The sequence below is a fragment of the Carcharhinus amblyrhynchos genome, chromosome 32, assembly GCF_965287045.1.
Source record: "Carcharhinus amblyrhynchos chromosome 32, sCarAmb.v2.hapA, whole genome shotgun sequence".
NCBI lineage: Eukaryota > Metazoa > Chordata > Chondrichthyes > Carcharhiniformes > Carcharhinidae > Carcharhinus > Carcharhinus amblyrhynchos.
Window position 1 is genome coordinate 4,765,160 of NC_137355.1, and position 22,832 is coordinate 4,787,991.

The 22,832-nt window shown below is 41.7% G+C and overlaps 1 protein-coding gene across 4 annotated transcripts in view; it reads left to right on the top strand.

The window, feature by feature from the left end:
• vps13c (vacuolar protein sorting 13 homolog C) overlaps positions 1-22,832 on the top strand; it is a 298,634-nt gene that overhangs the window by 49,210 nt on the left and 226,592 nt on the right. For all 4 annotated transcript variants that reach the window (XM_080216043.1, XM_080216044.1, XM_080216045.1 and 1 more), the window contains 6 exons: positions 6,383-6,492; positions 6,698-6,757; positions 10,119-10,178; positions 11,739-11,819; positions 12,975-13,032; positions 18,553-18,680. In XM_080216043.1, the coding sequence (XP_080072169.1) occupies positions 6,383-6,492; positions 6,698-6,757; positions 10,119-10,178; positions 11,739-11,819; positions 12,975-13,032; positions 18,553-18,680 (497 nt within the window). The remainder of the gene's footprint in view (positions 1-6,382; positions 6,493-6,697; positions 6,758-10,118; positions 10,179-11,738; positions 11,820-12,974; positions 13,033-18,552; positions 18,681-22,832) is intronic.

The window sequence follows — 22,832 nt, forward strand, 5'->3', positions numbered from 1 at the left end:
TAATTTGCATTTATAGCAAAGCTTTAAAACCACTGGTAGCTTGCATTCTTTAGGAAATAGCATGTAGAAAATATAATTAGTTTACTGCTTTTCAGCATGACTTGTACGTTCTCCTGATTTTTAGATTTGCATTAGGCAGTGGCGGCCCCTTCATATAGAGATTGGTTTTGGGTAAAGTATAAATTACAAGTTTGTGTGGAATGCTGAACCAAATCAGTTTTTGCAGAGCATGTCAAGCCTATTATTCAGGTACCTGGAGGGGAAAATCAATTTTAGTTGTTTTGGAAATGAAATGCAGTTTTAAAAGAAAGGGCGACTCAATGTAGCTTTAATGATAAAGGCTTTATTGCCAGCAGAATGAATAGAATAGTGTACAACAAGGTAAGACCAGATTGCAATAACTGCTCTTCTTGACTCTCCTGGCTCCAACTGAGAGTCTCTTGCTTCGCGCCCTCTTACTGATCAATTCAGCTTCCACTGGAATGACCCATAGGGTCCCTGCTGATCATGTGGCCCATTAAAGGGCCATACTAATACTCATGTATTTTAACAACAGTGGGTGGTTCTGGTAGGGTCTAGGATCTGGGATGGAAGGAGTGAGTATATTGACATCTGGAGAAAGCAAAGCAGAATTGCAAGACCTTAAATGTACCAGGGATCTGTGGCGTTGGAGGCTCATTTAATATCAGTGAACACAGTCTGTTATAAAATTGGAATTAATGACCAGGGATCTTTCCTTAAAAAAATTCCACATTATGTTTAGCTATAATGAACATAAAATAGCTATTGCATTGAAACTTGAATTACAGAATGGGGGAATGCAAGAATAAACAGCCACCATGGAGGAGTTAATATATACAATAAAAGCAAGGACAAGTTTGATTGCAATCAAGTAATTTGGGATATTAAATTTCACTTCTTGGAACATAGATGTGACATCAGTAACGAGGAGAAATATTTGAAGATTGTAACATTAGATGGAAAATCTTCATTGCATTGATTTAACTTGAGGTAATTTTTGCTCGGAAGTTGGATTTTTGATTTATTCTCAGTAAATTATGTTTATTGGGACTTAATGATCATGTATATTGTACATTGGAATCATCTTCCTGAATTCAGGAAGCTTTCTTATTCTGCAGTTATGCTGCTGATGTCCGTTGCTGTAGTCTCAGCAATAATTCCAACATTTCTCCTTCAGCTTCTGTTTGTGAGCTAGATCTGAAATTTGCAAACTGATACGCACTTAAAAATAATTGGAAACTATGCTCAGTGGCCAAATTGAATCAGCTCTTTCAGGTAACAGCATAGAAATGAGTCAGCATGCGGATGATAATTACATGCAGCAGTCTTTTTTCCACTTGTGTTTGTGTTCTCCATAATGGAAAACATTGCTTATATTTTCAAAAATCGAAGCCCAGGAGAGAAAATTGATTAAGTCCACAACGTGCAAGTAGAATCCTTCTTCTTAAGTGAAAGGTCTCTTCCCCCACCTATGCTGAGCTATACATAGCTTCAGGCAGGTAACAAGTTTATTCCTGTTGTCTTGTCCAGTAGACTATTTACCATTTTATAATTTTTCAACATTTTGCACTAATTTGCCGTTGGCTGCCAGCTGTGGGACAGTTTTGAATGACTGTCATGTTACGCGGTGCAATTGCTTATTTTGAGAGTGAAGAATTGATGGAGGAAACCGCAGCACCGGGAAGAGAGTGCAAACTCAACACAGACAGTGACATGAGGCCAGTATTGAACCTGTGTCCCTGCGATACAGCAGTGTTAACCACTGTGCTGCCCAAATTAATCTCTTAATCTAGGCAGTAAATTGTTTGCAATAGGTATGCTCCAAATTTGGATTGGTTTATACAAGCTTGCTGGATTTAGTTTGTGCACATCACTGTGGTCCATATTGTCCTTGTAGAGGGAGATGCTGTTAGGAGACAATGAGGCTTGTTTGATTTGGTTACATTTTGAGGGAAGCTGATTTAGGGACAATTTATTCCTGCCAATCAGCCTAACAGCACATCTTTGGGGTGTGGGAGGAAACCGGAGCACCTGGAGAAAACCCACACAAGCACAGGGAGAATGTGCAAACTCCCACAGACACCAGCCCAAACCCATGTGTCTACACAGCAATCAGCGATAGTCACTGAGCTGTCGTCTTGCCCAGTATCTTGTCCAGTTTAGGCACACACTAACGACATGAAGCACTAGGCCAATCTCGAACAACCAAGAGCAGCCCCAGTACGACCCATCGCGTGTATGCCCCTCGTTGGACACGAGGTGGACCGACTTAAAACCTGTGAATGAAAAGAGAAAAACATTATTATCATACCATACACATTTACATTACCAGGGACGCCCCCCAATGCTAATGACCCTTCTTTAAAACAATCTCCTATATCCACCCATCTCCAACCCAGTCGTGTGCCTGTCTAAGTTACTCTTAAATGACTCTAGTGTGTTTGCCTCCACCACCTTACTTGGCAGAGCATTTCATACCCCCACTACCCTTTGTACCTCTCCCTCCCTCACCTTAAGTCCATGACCCCTTGTCCTACGTGTCTCTATTATAGGAAATAGCTTACCTCTGTTTACTCTATCTATACCCTTCATAATCATATATACCTCTATTAGATCCCCCCTCAGTCAGCGTCTTGCAAGGGAGAAGAGCCCCAATTTCTTCAATCTTTCCTCATACCCCAGTCCTTCCATACCAGGCAATATCCTGGTAAACCTCCTCTGCACTCTCTCCAGAGTCTCCACGTCCTTCCGGTAGTAAGGCGACCAGAACTGGACGCAGTACTCCAAATGCGGCCTAAGCAACGTTCTGTACAACTGCAACATTAGACTCCAGCTCTTATATTCTATACCCCTTCCTATGAAGGCTAACATACTATAGGCTTTCTTCACCACACTGTCCACTTGCACTGCCACCTTCAAAGACTTGTGCACTTGCACCCCCAGGTCTCGCTGCGATTCTATACTCCTTACGGGCTTACCCTTTACCATATAACTCCCCCCTACATTATTCCAGCCAAAATGCATCACCTCACATTTATCCGGATTAAACTCCATTTGCCACGTATCTGCCCAATCAACCAGCCTATCAATAGCCCGCTGTATTGCCAGACACTGCTCCTCACTGCCCGCCAATCCAGCCATCTTGGTGTCATCAGCAAATTTGCTGACCACACCACCTACTCCCCCTTCCAAATCATTTATAAACACTACAAAGAGAGAAGAGGTCCCAGTACCGAGCCCTGCGGCACCCCACTAGTGACAGATCTCCAGCTAGAAAAAGACCCATCCACTACTACTCTCTGACTCCTCTTTGCAAGCCAGTTCTCTACCCATCTAGATACCTGACCACATTTCCCATGAGCTTTAATCTTCTGTACCAACCTACCATGAGGGACTTTGTCAAACGCCTTACTGAAATCCATATAGACAACATCAACGGCTCGTCCTTCGTCGACCGTTTTTGTCATCTCCTCAAAGAATTCTACCAGATTCGTAAGGCAAGACTTCCCCTTGACAAAGCCATGCTGCGTATCCTTAATCAGATCGCAACGCTCTAAGTGCGCATACATCCTATCCCTAAGAATCCTCTCCATCAACTTACCTACCACTGACATTAAGCTCTCCGGCGTATAGTTACCCGGGCTATCCCTCCTACCCTTTTTAAACAACGGTACCACGTTCGCTATCCTCCAGTCCTCTGGGACCTCACCTGTGTCCAAAGAAGAGACAAAGATTCGTGTCAGAGGCCCAGCAATCTCATCCCTCGCCTCTCTAAGTAGCCTAGGATAAATGCAATCAGGCCCCGGAGATTTATCGGTTTTAATGCCATCTAAAAGCCCTAACACTTCTTCCCTCGAAATCGATAGATCTTTCAATTGGTCTACCGCTCCCTCAATGACCATACTAGACACCAAGCCCCTCTCCTTCGTGAATACTGACGCAAAGTATTCATTCAGGATCTTCCCCCGTTCCCTCTGCCTCTAAGCACAATTCCCCACGTCTGTCCCTGAGAGGACCGATTTTTACCCCTAGCCACCCTTTCCTTCTTAAGATAGGAGTAAAACGCCTTTGGATTCTCCTTAACCCGACCTGCCAAAGCCATCTCATGCCCCCTCTTTGCTCTCCTAACTCCCCGTTTGAGATCCCTCCTCCTGTCTCTGTATTCCTCCAACGCTCTCTCCGTTCCCAACTGCTTAGACCTGACGTACGCCTCTCGTTTCTTCCTAACCAGGTCTTCTATACCTCTAGTAATCCACGGTTCCCTAATCCTACCTTTCCCATCCTTTCTCCTAACTGGCACATGCCTTTCCTGCACCCTTTGCAGTTTTCCCTTGAAAGACTCCCACATGCCTAACAAATCTGGACATTATCCACATCTTCATCCTCCCCTTATAACTGTAAGAGGGATCTTAGGAAGGGGAATTGTATCTAGTAGAAGCACAAGGTGTACAGACATACTTGGAGTTGGAGCACTGTAGAAGCAATTAATGATGCCATGTGCTGTCCAATTGCATGCATTTATTCATGAGACCAATTTGATTGGCATAGCCCCAAGAAAAACTGATGCAGATGTTGTTAAACACCTTTTAGCTAGATTTCAAAGAGCATTATTGGTACATGGTGAACAGCACTTTGGCTCTTAATAGTTCTCAGGACTTGGGGTTATACTGTTTGAAGGGGAGCTCAAAATGTGTTGAATATTTAAATAATCCAAATAGATTATGTTTATTAAATAGTGCCACAAGCATGCTTACATCAACACTGCAATGAAGTTACTATGAAAATCTTCTAGATAATCCCCGTGGTGCAGTGGACCTGAAGGTTCGATGCTCCTAATTTCAAGGTGTTGAGTGTTGATATTTGGTTGCTTTCCTTCTCATCTCATAGCTTGGTCAATGGAATCTGAGTGTACAAGTATCATTGAATTTAGCAATCAACTTTTAGTTAAGAGGAGGCTGGAACTGCTGAAAACAAATGAATAGGAGATGATCTGAGTGCTTCCTCAGTATACTCAGAATCTAGTTTCATTTAGCATATGTATGAACAGGTCTCTTGAACAGAGCCACCAGGTGTACTGTTAACATTGGCGAGGGAGGACAGCTTGTCGAGCAGAGCTCTTCAAGAGAATATTTGTCTCTTGAAGCTGTTCTAGTAGTTTGAGAGTATTAATTGGTCACTGACACTGTACCAGCACATCTCAAGTAATTGAGACTTTATAAGAATTATCAGAACTGATGAGCTGATCGTCTTATTTCATTATTCAGGTGTGTAACACATTCAGTGCATTCAAATGATTGGATAATTCAAATGGTAAGCAACAAAAATAATCGCATTGCCAGAGTTGTCTCTCCAAAACAGGTGGTTGAGTGGTTTACTACTTCACATTGTGATGCCTTAAGCTTTTGGGGGGAAATTAGCAAGATTTAAGGCCATCATAGTGTGTCTTGATGAGTCAGACACCATAGAATCCCTACAGTGCAGAAGGAGGCCATTTGACCCATCGAGTCTGCACTGAAAGTGCATCTTATTCAGGCTTAGCCTTCCTGCCCTATCCTGTAACCCTGTGCATTTACCATGGCCAGTGCACCTAACCTGCACATCTTTGGAGTGTGGGTGGAAACCGGAGCATCGGGATGAAACCCACGCAGAATATGCAAACTCCACATAGACAGTGACCCGAGGCTGGAATTGAACCCTGGTCCCTAATGCTGTGAGTCGTCAGAGCTTGCCATCACGCCAATTAAGTTTTTAATCATTTAAAACAGTGCAATTCTAGTGTAGAGTACTGGGGCTTCCCATCAGGAAACAAGTAAGAAAGATATGAGGCCCATGCTGACAGGATAGTGTTGCCATGTCCTATTAATGAGTTACCTTCCAAGTCAATCTCACACACAGCTCGAGTATTTCACGATAGCTTAGCTGAGATGCTAGATGATTGAAGCAGCTGCAGAAGATCGATGCAGTTCCACTCGCTATCATAACAGGAGCTTCCCAAGTAGGAAGCGTGTGACCTGATTGTCAGATAGTTGTAAAGTACAAGTTTCAGCATTCTGACCAATAGTACTTCGAGTGGCATAGTTACTAGAAACATTTTTCTTCCTGACAACAATATGGACCCAGACCTTGGTTAGAGGCTCAAAGTCCTATGAACAGTGGCATTTCTCTTCAGCTGTGTGGCTGACGCTTGCCTTCAGTACAATGGAAGGACCTCTGTAGCACAGTTTCTCTGATCAGTCAGCAATCTCAAAACGTTCATGTCCAAAGCCACGTCTTGGATTGCTCATTATCAGACATGGTTCACACTTCGCGTTTAATACATTTTCTAAAGAAGGTTGACAGAAGTTTTTTATTCCTGTTTAAGATAAACCAAAAGAAGAGAAGAAGGACTCCTTTGCAGAAAAACTTGCAACTCAGGTCATTAAAAATCTACAGATCAAAATAACAAGCATTCATGTGCGATATGAAGATGCTGTAAGTAGATTCTCCTTAAAGCTTTGCTTTGTTCAGTTTTATGTAAATTGTGTCTAAATGTTAAGAGCACATAGTTAGTTTGCATGGTGTACACAGACAGGCAATCTATTTCCTTGTGTGACTATACGATCTATTAATAGTATTGGAGACAAGTAGCATTTTAATTTATTTTTCATTGTAACGAGGGGTTTTTGTATTTTTTTAGATCACTGACCCTGCGATGCCCATTTCTGTTGGTGTTACGTTGGGAGAACTTAGTTTACAGGTAATTCACATAAACAACTGTTGGAGCCATTATGGCACAGGAGAATGTCATTTGGTCAGTTTAGTCCATAGTGGCTCTCTGTAGAGCAGTCAGTCAATCCCATTTCCCCCCTCTATCCCTGTTGCCCTGTAAGCTTATTTCCCTCAAGTGCCCATGCAATTTTTTTTTTTGAAATTATAGCATGTCTTCATTTGGAATGCCCTCATAAGCAGCACGTTTCACTCCATCATCACTTGCTGTGTAACAATGTTCTACCTCACATCCCACCTAAATTTCATGTTCAAAACTGAAATCCTCCAGTGTCCTTGTGTGACCAGGTAACAGCTTTTCTCTCTGTTTCTCTAACCTAAGCTAAAATCCTTCTCCTTGGAGCTGTTTTGTTTCCAGTTCCTTCAACTGCCACTGGATCCAAATCCTGGTATTCCCTCCCTAACAGCACTGTGGGTGTATCTGCGCCACAGGGACTGCAGCTCACCATCACCTTATCAAGGGGGGTGGATAATAAATGTTGACTTAGTCAGCCCACATTCCATTAAAGAATATATTAAAAACAACACATTCCTGCACCCTTTCAGACATCTTTGCATCCTTCCTAAGTTGTGTAACCAAAACTGGATGTGATGTTATCAGTGATCAAATCAGAGCGTTATAAGCCTTTCTGCTTTTGTACTCAGTATCTCCACTTATGAAGTCCAAGAGCCACCTGTGCTTTGCCAACCACTCTCTAAATATGTTCTGCCACTTCTAAAGACTTATGCACATGAACCTTCTATTCTTGCACACTCTTTTAGAGCTGGGGCACTAAGGTGGTATTGCAATCTCACCTACACATATATTAGCATTGCCTCCATTGCTTGCAAGAGAAAAAGTGTGTTCTTCCTTCAAACAAAAATGGTGCTGCTGTGGTCTTCCATAATAATCTTTCCTCTGAAGGCAAGTAACTAGCAGTAGCGATCTGCAGAGGCTGTAGATTGGCCGTTTTATAATATCAGAGAGAAGTGAAATTAGGGCAGGATGTTTTAATTTTCAGGATTAATTGGAACAGTCGTTAATGGCACAAAGTTTTTGAGTGTAATTATAGATTGTTATATGATGCTAGTAATTGTCAACATCATAAAGGGCTCGGAATGCCTGCTGTGAAGTATTAGTGCTCACCAGAGTGAAAACAGCTGGTTACAAAATAGGCTATAGTTCAAAATGTAACTTGAAATGGAACAGGAGAGGAATACAATTATGTTAGCTTCAGGGAGGCTTTGAGGCAATTTGAAAGGAGCTGAGAATAATGGATTGGTGCTATTAGATGGATAAGCACAGAGAAAATGGGCAGAGATGTAAGTAGGGAACTGCCAAGTGTTTAGGTGCAGTGGGGGAAGCAATAAACACATGGCAAGAAATGTGCAAAAGTGAAATTTTAAAAAAAGTCTGCGTGAAATTTGTAATCTGTCTACATTTAGGAAGCAAACACAGATTGAGAGTGAATGGAAAGGTGCTGAAGGGCATGGGTTACAGAGAAATAGAGAGGTTTAAATATAGTTCTTGAAAATGCATGTGACCAGAGATAGTCATAAACAGCAATGGCACTTTGAATTTAATAAAATCAAGCATGATTGGGAAGATATTTTGCTGTGTGAGTGACAGTAACAAAGAAACCATTGACTTCAAACTAAAAGCTAAATATGTAGAACTGTAGAAAATTTCTGTTTATAGAGGGAGGCCATTCAGCCCTTCGTGTCTGTGCTGGCTGTAAAAACTAGCTGCAGATTCTAATCCCACCTTCGAGCACCTGGTTCATAGCCTTGCAAGTTACAACACTTCAAGTGCAGATCCAAATACCTTTTCAATGAGTTGAGGGTTTCTCCCTTAACCATCAAACAGGCAGCAAATTGCAGGTGCTCACAATCATCTGGGTGAGAAAGGTTTTGCTAATATCTCCTCTCAACCTTCTACCAATCATAAGTCTGTGTCCCCCTAGTAATTGACCTCTGGGGGATATAAGGCTTTCCTGTTTACTTGTTGATGCCCCTCATAATTTTGTACACAGTCAATTCATCCCTCGGCCTCCTCTGTTCAAAGGAAAACAAACCCAGTCTACTAAACATTTCCTCGTAGTTGCAATTTTAAAACCCTGGCAACATTTAGTAAATCTCTTCTGTACTCTATCCAGAACAATTGTGCCTCTCTTATAATGTGGTGACCAGAACTTTACTCCTCCCTCATCCTATCCCCATAACCCTCACACTTACCATGGCTAGTCTATCTAACCTTGGAACACCAAGATGTGGTGTTCCACATCTCAGAATACCAACGCAATAGCCAGTCCACCTAACCTGCACATCTTTGGACTGTGGGAGGAATGTGGAGCACCCAGATGAAATCCACACAGACACTGGGAGAACGTGCAAACTCCACACGGACAGTGACCAGAGGCCAGAATTGACCCTGGGTTCCTGGCACTGTGAGGCAGCATTGCCAACCATAATGCCCTGCTTTTGTACCTTATTCAACAAAGGAAAGCATTCTATGTTTCTTTGCCACCTTATCTACCTGTCCTTCCACTGAGGGACCTTTGGACATGCAGTCCAAATGTCAGTTGCTCAACCCTTCCCACTGTCCTCCTTGTAATTGAGTAAACCTTTGCTTCGTTTGCCCTCTTCAGTTACATTACCTCACACTTTTCCAGATTAAATTCTATTTGCCACTTCTTCCCCCACTTACCGTAATTCTGGAGTTGACAGCTATCCTCTTCACTGTCAATTACATGGCCATTTTTGTGCAATGTTACCAATCAGGCCTCCCAGGGATGCAACACTTGGCCTGGGGAATGTCATCGGAAACCACTTTCCATTCGCAAAAACACCCCTTTATTTCCTGTAACTGAACCAATTTTGGATCCAACTCATCACATTCCCCTATATCGCATGGACTTTTATGACCAGTCTGTCATGTGGCAAATACCTCCCTAAAATCCATAGAGACCGCATCCACTACACTACCTTTATCAATCCTCTTTATTCCCTCAAAAAAATCAACCCAGTTCAGTTCAATGGAACAGCTTTTGGTTTTAGTCACTTGATCAACCTGCTTTCTTGAAAGTAAGTTGGCTTGAACTTTATTTTATTATAAGTCAGAGCATGATTAACTGTGCATGCTGAGGGACCTCCAAACATTAGCCATGTGTTTTGCAGTATCAATAGTAAATATTTTCACACACCACTGGAGTTGGCGTCTAAACTTGTGTTCACTATATTATCCTTTAGGAAATACCAGGAAATTGAAATATGAAAATCAAATTTAAATACATAGGTCTGTGTAAATAACTTTGGAAAAGACAACATAATATTAACCTGCTTTTTATGTCTAGACTGCAGATGAAAACTGGACACCATGTATTTTGAGTGACACTGCAAAAATCATCTACAAGGTATTTGTTATGTAGAATTGTAAAAGCCTGATATTTAGCAAATTCTGAGATTGTTCTCGATGTGTGCACATGGTATTTAATGGTGTCATGAGGCTGGTTAAGAAAATTGTGTTTTAATTATGAAATTAAAAAATACATAAGTGAACCAGTGGACAGAAAGCTGAGATTATAATGGAAGGGCGTAGTGCTATGCCTTGGAATTGTTTTTTTTCCTATTTATGTAAATTGTGACTTCAGTTGCAGAGAATTATATTGAAACTTGCTTATGACATCAAATTCTAGATCAAAGCAACTGTTGAGGAGGATGCGGAAAATATAAAATGAGGAGTGAGGTGAATAGGGAAATAATTAGTGGATTCGTTTTAGTGTAAAACAACGTGAAAGAGAATAGTGTAAAAGGTACACCTCAGTGTGTCTATAACGATAGGTCTACAAATTGAGAAGGCTTGAAAAAGGCAATGTAAGTCTGGGTTTTATACTTTAATAATGTAAGTGCAAGGCAGTCATGTTGAATTTTTGTTCAGGATGCAGTTGGAGTATTGTCTGCGGTCCTGGGTACCCCGTTAAACCAGTGATAATAGATCCATATTGAGGGAAGTGAAATGTTACAAAAGCAATTTAAGGCATGAGAGAATGTAACGATGAAGAAAAGTCTTTAGCACTGTGACTTTTCAAGAATGTAGAAGGTTAAGGAAAATGAACATTGATATCAAAATTAGGAAAGGCTTTGAGAGAACAATGGTGAAAGATTGTTTCCACTGGTTACTGAATTATGAATAAATAGAAAGTTTAGAATTTTTTTATTAGTGTCACAAGTAGGCTTACAGAAACATTGCAATGAAATGGCTGTGAAAATCCTCTAGTCGCCACATTCTGGTGCCTTTTTGGGTACACAGAGAATTTTAGCGCGGCCAGTACACCTAACCAGCACATCTTTTGGACTAAACGTAGAACGCTAGATCAATAAAAAGAAAGTTAGAAGTTTTTGCACTGAGAAGCTTAGTGGAGCACAAAATGTTTCACTATAAATGGCTGAGTAGAAACTGACCACATTTTGAATGGAATTGAGTAGCTACTTGAAAATGGGATTAGATAGCAGACTAGACAAAGTGAAACAGTTAATGGTTGCGGTTGATAACCTTTGATCAGAACTTGCCTGACTTGTTGAGTATTTCCAGTAGGTTCTGGTTTTAATACTGATTTTGAACATTTTGTAACATTTTGTTTTTATCATGAAGTAGATAGCTTCAACTCGAGACTTTATAATGGCACAGACACATGTCAGCCACTTGGGCTACAGTTTTTGATTTGTTTAGCTGACTTTGACACTGGGGATGGCAGGGGTGAAAACACTCATGAAGTGTTCTCAAATGGTGCCAGCGTTTAGACAAAAATATAATTTAGTTTTGCTTATGTTTACAGACTGAGGATTACTTTGTGTTGTAAGTGCAGAGTATTGAGCACTTGAAATCATGATGACATAATGACTAAGTTTGTTCTGTGATTTTAAATTCAAAACTTATTTCCTTTGTGGGATAATAGCATATGTTTGTTCTTTAGCTTGTCCGCTTAGACTGCCTTTGTGCCTACTGGAATGTCAACAGTTCTTTATTTTGCCAGACCTCGAGGGAACAAATCTTGGTATGTTTATCTGTCATTATGGTGGTTTGGAAGAATTAAAGATTTATTACAGTTTCATGTGTTCAGTGTTAAAAGCACTGTCCTGTTTTGAGATTTTTTTTTGTATTTTCCTCCATTTCCTATCCTTGCTACAACATCTTAGTGCAGAAGGAGACCATTTGGCCCATCGAGTTTGCAACGGCAACAATCCCTCCCACACCCTATCCGCGTAACCCCATATATTTACCCTGCTAGTCCCCCTGCCACTAAGGGTCAATTTAGCGTGGCCAATCCATCTAACTCTCACACACCTTTGGACTGTGGAAGGAAACGAGAGCACCCGGAGGAAATCCATGCAGACGTGGGGAGAACGTGCAAATTCCACACTGTGACTGAAGGCCAGGATTGAACCTGGGTCCCTGGCGTTGTGAGGTAGCAGTGCTAACCACTGTCCCACCAAGCTGACATGAAAGGGATTCTAGCTTGTTTTAATTGTTTGGAAAAAGGGGTAGCTGAATTGCTGATCTGCTAATGGGCAATATTTGAAAACAAGCTGAATAATGTGCAGGTTAAATGAGCTCTTGGAAAGAGTGAGAAAAGTCACGTCACAAACCAGGAGTTGGAGCAGACACAAAGTTTTTAAAAAAAACTCCAAACACCAACCTGCATTTGAATAGGACTTAAGTTTAAGTGCCCTGATGCACTTTACAAATAGGGGTATGTTACACCAGGGGCGTCACGGTGACACAGTGGTTAGCGCTGCTGCCTCACAGTGCCAGGGACCTGTGTTCGATTCTGGCATTGGGTCCGTGTCTTTGTGGAATTTGCAAGTTCTCCCCTCTTTTCTGCATGGGTTTGGTCCAGTTTCCTCCCACAGTCCAAAGATGTTAAATTGGCCCTTAGTGTCAGGTGGATTAGCAGGCACATGGTTATGGGATAGGGCCTGTTGGGATTGTGATCAGTATAGACTCAATGGGTTGAATGGCCTCCTTCTGTACTGTAGGGATTCAATGATTATACTATGCTGTTGGTAATGTTTTTATTCCTGTGTGACACTTGTGCACAACATCTCGCTCTTTGAGCAAATCTCATTTCAAAAATGTTTCAGGAAAATGTATTGGCCTTTAATTATTTTTTCCTCAGTAATTGATTCGCTGCATATGATTTGTCCAATAGGCACAGCTGAAAGGAGGAATAGCTTCAAGTGCTCATGAACCCAAAAATCATGACTACAGTAAGTGTTATCATTTTTATATCAGAATGCGCAACACCAGTCAGTTTTTAAAAATATGTTCATGGAATGTGGGTGACCCTGGACAGGTTAGCACTTGTTGCCCATTCTGAGTTGCCCTGAGAAGATGGTGGTGAGCCGCCGTTGTAAAATGTGAGTTTCCATGTTGAAGGTGCTCTCACAGTTCTGTTAAGTGGGAAGTGCCATAGTTTTGACCCAATGACGGTGAAGGAAAAGGCAGTTTGCTCAAGTTAGGATGGCGTGGGGCTCAGTGGAGACCTTAGAAAGTAATAGTGGTGTTCCCATACACCTGCTGCTCTCGAGCTAAGTGGTGACAAGCTGACTTGAAAAGTATTGCTAAATAAATATTGCTGACTTGCTTCAATAGATTCTGTAGGTGGTGCTCAATGAAGCCACATTGTGCTGGTGTTCGAGGGTGTGAATGTTGAGGCTAGGAGATGATGTGCTTTTCAAGTGGCCTGCGCTGCAGGGAGAATTTTGATTATAGGAAAAATCATATAGGTCCGAAAAATCATAGGCAGTCCCAGTAGCAGCGGCTGCTGAGATGTTTATGGCTATTGATGGCCTCCACAGAACTGCAACTTCTGAGTAGCCCACTGATGCTTAATACAGAAGTTTCATTTCAGCAGAACAAGCTCCAAGGGAATCCAAGCTGATAGTCCCTTTGGGAACTGTCAGCGCTTAAACTTGGGCAGATTACCTCATACTTATTTCTGCTGATTTATTTAGGCCTGCTCCTGTCATAGTCTATTCAAGAGCACAACACAGCCCTTTAAATCAGCAGACAATCCAAGCAAGCTTGCATCTCAATTAGCTCACCGCTCATCCCTTACTGCTCTGCCCATCACTCACGCCTGATTCACCCAACCGGCCTTCTCCTGGTAACACCGACTCCAAATGCTATTTTTACTGCACAGGGAGAGAGGGGAATTCATGAGAAAAACCTGGTAATATCTCGATGTTAAAATGGCCTCTCCAGGCAGAGGGAAATTCAAAATAAACAGCAGTGTAAAATCTTTCTGATGACAGCAGGTTGTGGCCACCCTCTTTCTGTTTAATTACTTGTCTTAACAGAAACCTCGGACGGCAATATGAGAACATAAGAAATAGGAGCAGGAGTAGGCTATCTAGCCCTTCGAGCCTGCCCCATGATCAATAAGATCATGGCTGATCTGAAGTGGATCAGTTCCACTTCCCCGCTTTCTCCCCATAACCCTTAATTCCCCTGTCTATCAGAAATCTATCTACCCGTGACTTAAATACATTCAGCGAGGTACCCTCCACCACTTCAACGGGCAGAGAATTGCAGAGATTCAGCACCCTTTGAGTGAAGAAGTTCCTCCTCAACTCTGATCTAAACTGACCTAAACCCCTTATCTTGAGGCTGTGCCCTCTTGTCCTGCTATCCTTTCTAAGTGGGAAGAATCTCTCTACCCTATCTATCCCCTTCGTTATCTTATATGTCTCTATAAGATCCCCCTCAGCCTTCTAAACTCCAGCTGCGGCCACACCAGTACCCTGTACCATATTGTGCAGTGATGGAGGAACCTCATCCTGTACTCTTGATTTAAAGTTCATTCCATGCACCCTCGCTATTAGAGATCAGCTGTACCTCCCGATTAACTGCCCACAACTTTGCTCGAGGGAGCCAGGCTCAAGAACACGTCTACTGAGTCTAAATAGCTTCCACCCAAAGGAAACAAGTCACTGGGGATTATTACCTTGCTCCCATTAGCCTTATTTTCAGTTAGTATTTAGCTGGATTGTAGTTTTCCAGAATATGATGAGAGATGAATTGAAGTTTCTCTGACGCTCAAGTGAAACTGCCTCCTCTGATATTCTCCTATCAAAAAGGAGTATGAATTATGTTTGTAAGTCTTCAGTTCAGAAAACTAAATGAGACAGTTTCAGTTTTAAGTGTACACATATTTATTATAATAAGAAACATATAATTTGATGGTTAAATAAAAAGCATAAGTCGCAACATTACATAAATGTTGAAAAAAATACTAGTTTTTACAGAGAATCTGAAATTTAAAGTTTATTATTAGTGTTCAAGTAGTCTTACATTAACACTGAAAATCCCCTAGTTGCCACAGTCAGGGACCTGTTCAGGTACACTGAAAGATAATTTTAATGTGGCCATTGCACCTAACCAGCACGTCTTTTGGAGTATGGGAGGAAACCGGAGCACCCAGAGGAAGGCCCCTCAGGCACAGGAAGAATATGTAGACTCCACACACAGTAACCCAAGCTGGGAATCAAACCCAGGCCCCTGGCGCTGTGAAGCAGCAGTGCTAACCACTGTCACCATGCTGCCCTATGTTCATGTTACATATATAGTATTTATAAAAGATAGCCTTCAAATATTAAAGTGAGATTACCTTTACCTTTAATCTCTGAATGTGAGAGACTCAGACGCTTTCTATCAGTTTTCTGACCTAATCTAAACAGTAACAAGTTTGAAATTATTTGAGTTTGGGTTGAGGTATTTGCAATAAATGTTGCTTATATTTGTTTTTTGGAATATCAATCAAAGATCACCCCTATGAAATATCCCATATTTGGCCATCTGTTATAATGAGGGTGTCTGTTCACTTTGGGAAATATTATTTTGAATTTATCCCTGAAAACTGGATCTTTGGTAAAGTCACATTTTTCAGTATTGTTGAGTCAGTGCTCAGTGTTGAAAGGTTTGAGGCCTAGCATTCTTTTATCTGATTGCCGTTTTTATTATCAGCGCTGGAATCGTTTGCTTATGTGGCAGTGTAATATCAGGAACAATAGAATACTGCTTTTTAGATGTGTGCATTTCTTATCAGTGAGCCCATATTGTTGTGAATGGAATTAACCCTGTTGTTTCACAAGCTAGTTTTGACTCCTGTTAAAATATGTTTGTGAGTTTGCCCAAAGTAAATTAACCGAATAATCTATATCAATTCCATATCCTTTGACCCTCACCTCTTCACAAGACTTGCCTACATTTAACTGTCAATTGTCCCAGCTGTCAGTGATGTCAAGGGTGGCACTGCTGCCTCACGGTGCCAGGGACCTGGGTTCGATTCCCGGCTTGGGTTGCTGTGCGGAGTCTGAACGTTTTCCCCATGTCTGCGTGGGTTTCCTCTGGCCTCTCTCAGGCGATGGGGGGGTTTTTGCATTAGCTTTATTGCATTGTTAATTTAAGCCTACTTACGATACGAATAAATAAGCTTAAACTTTATCATGGTGAGTTCTCGATGAAAGATGTAGAGAGGGTAGGAGGCTAGAGAGTGGTATTCAGCTGCAGGAAGAATTCTAAAAACTGCTGAAAGGGTGTACTGAGCAGGGGAAAGACTCCTGGTTAAAGAAGTGGTCATGGAAGCGAAGGTAAAGGATTAAGGGCTTGATATGCTGCTGAAGTTGAGGGAAAAAGAAAGGGAATGACATATGGATCATTCGGGGCCACGGGGGGAAGGTCAAAGGACTTTGAGTCATGGCAAGTGTTGGCGTTGGAAGAAGAGATTGAGGTCAGAGGAAAATAAGGAGGAAGAACGAAAAGCATTGGTATCAAAAAGTTTTTTTGTGTACCTTTTGATACTTTATTCCCAGTCAAAAATCCAATTCAAAACAAATCCAAGACAGGCCATACCTCCCATCTTGGGTTTAATCAAACAAAAATCTAAGCTAACAGGATGAGGCATTTCACCCCTTCCCGGGCTTGATCTGAGCTTCATCTTAGCCAAAAGGCCCAGCTGGCTTTTAAAAATTTGCTTCAGGTGAAGTGTCAGTACAATCTCATTGGTGAAGACCAGATTTACACTTGATCTGAGCCAAAAGGCCAAGAAATCCAAGAGTTGTTGAAGCTTGTGATTCGTCACACCTGAAAGGAGAGAAAGAACAAGTTGTGTTAAAACACACAATGAGATAAAGGGTGAAATGAAAACTGTGGAACCAGGGCAGCTCTGAGATAGAGAGAGCGGTTGAGAGCATATATGTGACAGCAAATGACACTCAAGTGTGGGTTGTTGTAGCGAGAGCAATGGGTTGAGGGTTGTTGAATATTTTGGCAATACTTGTAATTGAGGGTGGGTGTGAAATCTGAAGGGTGAATTTCAGTTGGGATCCATGTTGGAAGAGCGAGGTGAGGCAATATTAACTGGTAATTTTACATGGACTGCAGTAATAGATACTGATATCTTTGAATGTGGCAGGGTAAATTCAGCATGTGGGCTCCATGGATTATAAATAGATGTGCAGACTGCTAAAGCAAGGAAGTTATCCTAACCGTTATCAGTCATTGGTTAGGCCAGAGCTGGAATATTGTGTCCAATTCTGGGCTCGCCACGTTTGGAGGGATATCAGGGGTTGACAGAGTGCACAATGGTGTTGGGGCTTGGAGGTATAACTTAGTGTGAAGAAGCTGGAATTATTTTCTTTAAAGCGGAGACAAATACGGGGAGATTTGGTAGAAAGGTTCATAATCATGAATGGTTTTGATGGAGTAGATAGGGAAAAGTTTCCAATGACAAGGACAGAAGACACAAGCTTGAAGTCATTGGCAAAAGAGCAGGAGATGAGATTAGGAGAATTTTTCTATTCAGGATGTTGCGATGATCTCGATGCACTGCCTGAAAGGAAGTAGATTCAATAATAACCTTCAAAATGTAATTGAATAAAACTTCAATGGTATACAAATTTCAGGGTTATGTGAAATAGATAGGAAGAATACTAATAGGTAGCTTTTTTGAGGAGCTAGCATGAGTACAGTAGGCTGAATAGCCTCCTGTGCTGTATAATTCTTTGAGTCCCATTTTCTATATATATATATGTATGTGTATGTATGTGTGTGTGTATATATATATATATATATATATATGATCATTTGACTATTCTTGGTAACAAAGTATGACAGAATTCAGATTTGACCCCTTTGCTTGTACTTTATGGCTTATATGTGTGAATAACACCAATAGTTCCTGACTGGTTTATTTTGGATGGTTAACACTGCAAGTGTCTTTCGGGACTTGTTACCCATGCATTTGAATGCTTTATTCCTCAAATCTTCTATATTCTCGTTTGAAATCTTGGAACCACAAATAACATGTTGCCCTTTTAATTTAAGAAAACCTGCTGCAGTAACTTGCTGAAGCTTTCAAAAGGAAAACTGGATTTAATTTAAAAGTAGATTCATCATCGAATCCTACAGCGCAGAAGGAGGCCATTCAGCCCATCAAGTTCGCACCAACCACAATCTCATCCAGGCCTAATCCCCATAACTCATGTGTTTACTCCAGTTAGCCCCCCCCAACACTAAGGAGGGATTTAGAATTGCCAGTCCACCTGATCAGCACTTCTTTGGACTGTGGGAGAATATACCATTCATGTTAGGTAGGCCTGGATAAGACTCTCAAGTCGATGCAGACTTGATAAGCCGAATGGCTTCCTTCTGCACTGTTGGGATTCCTATGTTGCGTAGATCTTTGGATCATTTGTAATGCTGAATTCTGTGTCTTATATTTAAAGTTTTTAAACCAATATCAGCATCTGCGAAACTTTGCATCAATCCATACGCTGAAACTGAATTGAATTCACCCAAAATAAATCTGGACGTGGAAGTGCAGAGCATTGACATAGAGATGACTAAACCTCAGGTAAGACTGTCATCCTCTGTTTTGCTGTTTGACTATTGCAGCACCAGGCTACCCCACAATTTATTTAGCAAAAGATAGCTGGTGCTGTAAGATCGATGAGAAATAAATTCAGATTCAGTGTTTAAAACGTGTACTTTTCTCACAGTGAAGTCATTTTGCGGTTATTTTGCTGAACAAATCAGTCAGGCTGGGGGGCTGTCTGCTATTACACAGTTATGTCAAAATTATATGGTTCTGCGAGTATTGCTGTAATAGAATTTTAGAACATTGGACAGTACAGGCCCTCCAGCCCTCGATGTTGTGCTGAGCTATGTCCGAACCCAAGATCAAGCTATCCCACTTCCCTATCATTCTGGAGTGCTCCATGTGCCTATCCAATAACCGCTTGAAAGTTCCTAAAGTGTCCGACTCCACTATCACAGCAGGCGGTGCATTCCACACCCCAACCACTCTGAGTAAAGAATCCACCTCGGATATCCCTCCTATAACCCCCACCATGAACGTTATAGTTATACCCCCTAATAACAGCTACATCCACCTGAGGAAATAGATTCTGCATGTCCAGAGTATCTATCCCCTTCATCTTATAAACCTCTTAAGTGGCCTCTCATCCTCCTCTGTTCTAAAGAGAAAAGCCCCAGTTCCCTCAATCTTTCCGCATAAGACCTACCCTCCAAACCAGGCAGCATGCTAAATCTTTTCTGCATTCTCTCCAATGCTTCCACATCCTCCTTATAGTGAGGTGACCAGAACTGCGCACACTATTCTCACCGTAACCCCACGGCTCTTAAACTCAAACCCCCTGTTAATAAACGCTAACACACTATAAGCCCTCTTCATGGCTCTATCCACTTAAGTGGCAACCTTCGGAGATCTGTGGATATGAACCCTAAGATCTCTCTGCTCCTCCATATTCCTCAGAACCCGTTGACCCTGTAATCCGCATTCAAGTTTGTCCTACCAAAATGAATCACCTTGCACTTATCAGGGTTAAACACCATCTGCCACTTTTCTGCCCAGCTCTGCATCCTATCAGTGTCTCTGTGCAGCCTGCAAGAGTCCTCCACCTCATCCACTACTCCACCAATCTTGGTGTCATCAGCAAATTTACTAACCCACCCTTCAGCCCCTTCTTCCAAGTCATTGATAAAAATCACTAATAGCAGAGGTCCCAGCACTGATCCCTGTGGGATACTGCTGGTAACTGGCCTCCAGTCTGAAAATTTTCCTTCTACTACCACCCTCTGTCTTCTATGAGACAACCAGTTACTTATCCAATCAGCCAAATTTCCTTCTAACCCACACCTCCTTACTTTCTTCATGAGCCTACCATGGGGAACCCTATCAACTGCCTTACTAAAATCCACACGTACAACATCAACTGCTCTACCTTCGTCTACACACCTCCTTAAAGAATTCAATCAAATTTGTGAGGTAGGACTTACCCCTCACGAAACTGTGCTGACTATCCTGGATAAAGCTGCATCTTTCCAAATGGTCATAAATCCTATCTCTCAGGACCCTTTCCATTAACTTACCGACCACTGAAGTAAGACTAACTGGCCTATAATTACTAGGGTCATTCCTAGTTCCTTTCTTGAAGAGAGGAACAACATTGGTCACTCTAGTCCTCTGGCACAATCTCTGTGGACAGTGAGGACCCAAAGATCAAAGCTAAAGACTCCGCAATCTCATCCCTTGCCTCCCAAGTATCCTAGGATGTGTCCCATCTGGCCCAGGGAACATATGGACCTTCAGATTTTTCAAACTTGCAAATACATCTTCCCTCAGAACATCTACCTCTTCCTTCTGGCATCATTTCTCATCTCATCATATCGTCATCGACTATTATGATAATATGATGAGATGACAAATTATGCCAGATCTGTGTTTGTCTTTACCCTTTTGAGCTGGCTTCTTCGCCATGTACTGTTCCCATTCATTGCCTCCCTGCCCCAGGCTTTCCAAGGAATAGAAAAATCAGTGAGTGGGGATAAGGGGTTCTTTTTCAGTTTGGTGACCTGTAACCACTGGGGTTCCACAGGGATTAGTGCTGGCACCACAACTGTTTACAATATATATTAATGACTTGGCGGAAGGGAGGAAGTAAGTGTACTGTTGCCAGATTTGCAGACAACACAAAAATAGGCGGAAAGCCCAGTTGCGAGAGGGATACAAATAGGTCACGAAGATATATTGATCAGTTAAGTAAGTAGGCAAGAAGTTAGCAGGTGAAGTATGATTTGGAAAATGAAGTTGCCACGTTGGGAGAACAAAAGAACATGATTTAAAAGAATTAAAAGAATATTATTTAAATTGAGATAAAATGCCTAAAGCGGCAATATAAAGGGACTTGGGGATATCTATGCATACAACGCAGGAAGCTAACGCAGGTAGTCAGGACAGTAATGAACTGTTGGCTCTTGGAGGTTGGAGTATAGGAATAGGCAAGTCTTGCTGCAACTGTACAAGGTACTGGTGAGATCACATCTGAAGCATTGAGCGGTTTTGATGCTCTTATTTAAGGAAAGATTTTATTGGAGGCAATTCAGAGAAACTTCACTAGGATCCCTGGGATGGAGGGATTGCCTTATGAGGAAAGGTTGAATGGGTTGGGACTCTACTCACTTGACTTTAGAAGAATGAGAGCTGATCTCATTGAAACATACTTTTAAGGGGCTTGAGAGGTTAAAGGCTGAGAGGATGTTTCCATTCATGGGAGAGTCTAGGTCAGAGGGTGTAGTCTCAAAATAAAGAGGCACCAATTTAAGACTGCAATGAGGAGGAATTTCTTCTGAGGGCTGTGCATCTTTGGAACTCCTTGCCACAGAGAGTTGTGGGTGCAGATCCTCGTGTATATTTAGCTTAATTTTTGATCAGTAAGGAAATCAAGGATTACAGTGAAAGGGCAGGAAAGAGGACCTGAGGAGTGTTGGGTCACCCATGGTTCTACTGAATAGCAGAGCCGGCTCGAGAGTCGAACAGGCTTATCCCATTCCTATGTCTTATGAACTTTCCAGAGAGTCTGTCAAAATCTCTTTTGAGCATCTGGCCAAGTTCCAGAATCACTGAAAATCTTATTTTGAAGGATAAATTGTCCTGGCCTTGCTCTGATTATTTTTTTGTAGAAATGCATCGAATTGTGTCTTGAAGGACTGTGAAGGAACAGCTCTTATTACCTTCTGAAATTATGTTCCCAAAGTTATTAACCCTGAAGAAAAGTAAAACATCTGGACGTGCAGCCTTTCTCCAGTGTCTTAATTTATTACCATATCAATAAGTTGAGTTTCAAAACAACTTTGTCATAAAGTATCCCTGAACACTTCAGTGTTGCAAAGCAAAGTTTGACACGAAACCACAACGCAAGGTGATCTTTGCGCCAAAAGTTTGGTCAAAGAGATTTGCTTAATACACCTTTTAAAACAGGTAAGAGAGTTTTGCGAGGGCATTCTGGAACTTGGGGCCCAGCAACCGAGGGCAGAGGCAACAATTACGGAGCAATTGTCACATTAGATGTTGCATAGTCATGGGAGGAGCTTACAGAAGTGGGGAGGAACGAGACCATGGAGGATTTTGAAAACTGGATGAGAATTCTAAAATCAACATGTTGCTTGCCAGTGTAGATCAATGGAAATTGGTGTCAGGCTTTCAGTAAGTAGGTACAACAGAGTTTTGGTGACCTCCAGTTCACAGAGGATAGATTGTTAGAGGCTAACCAGGTGTGCGTTGGAATCATCAGGTCTGACAGTAACAAAGCCATGGGCTTCATTACCCTAAGCACATTTGGAAGTGGTGCATGCTTTCAATAGATTTAAAAATCTGGATTCTTACTCTGCTTCAGTGTTCATTTTTTTTTTAAATTGAGGGGTGAAATAAAGTCATAGAGGTTTACAGCATGGAAACAGGCACTTTGACCCAATTTGTCCATGCTGCCCAGTTTTTATCATTTAAGCTATTCTCAATTGCTCATGTTTGGCCCATATCCCTCTATACCCATCTTATTGAGTTAGTGCTTTTTAAAAGACAGAATTGTACCTGTCCCTACTACTGCCTCTTGGCAGCGTGTTCCAGACACACACCGCCCTCTGTGTGGAAAAAATTGCCCCTCTGGACCCTTTTGCATCTCTCCCAATTCACCTTAAACTCATACCC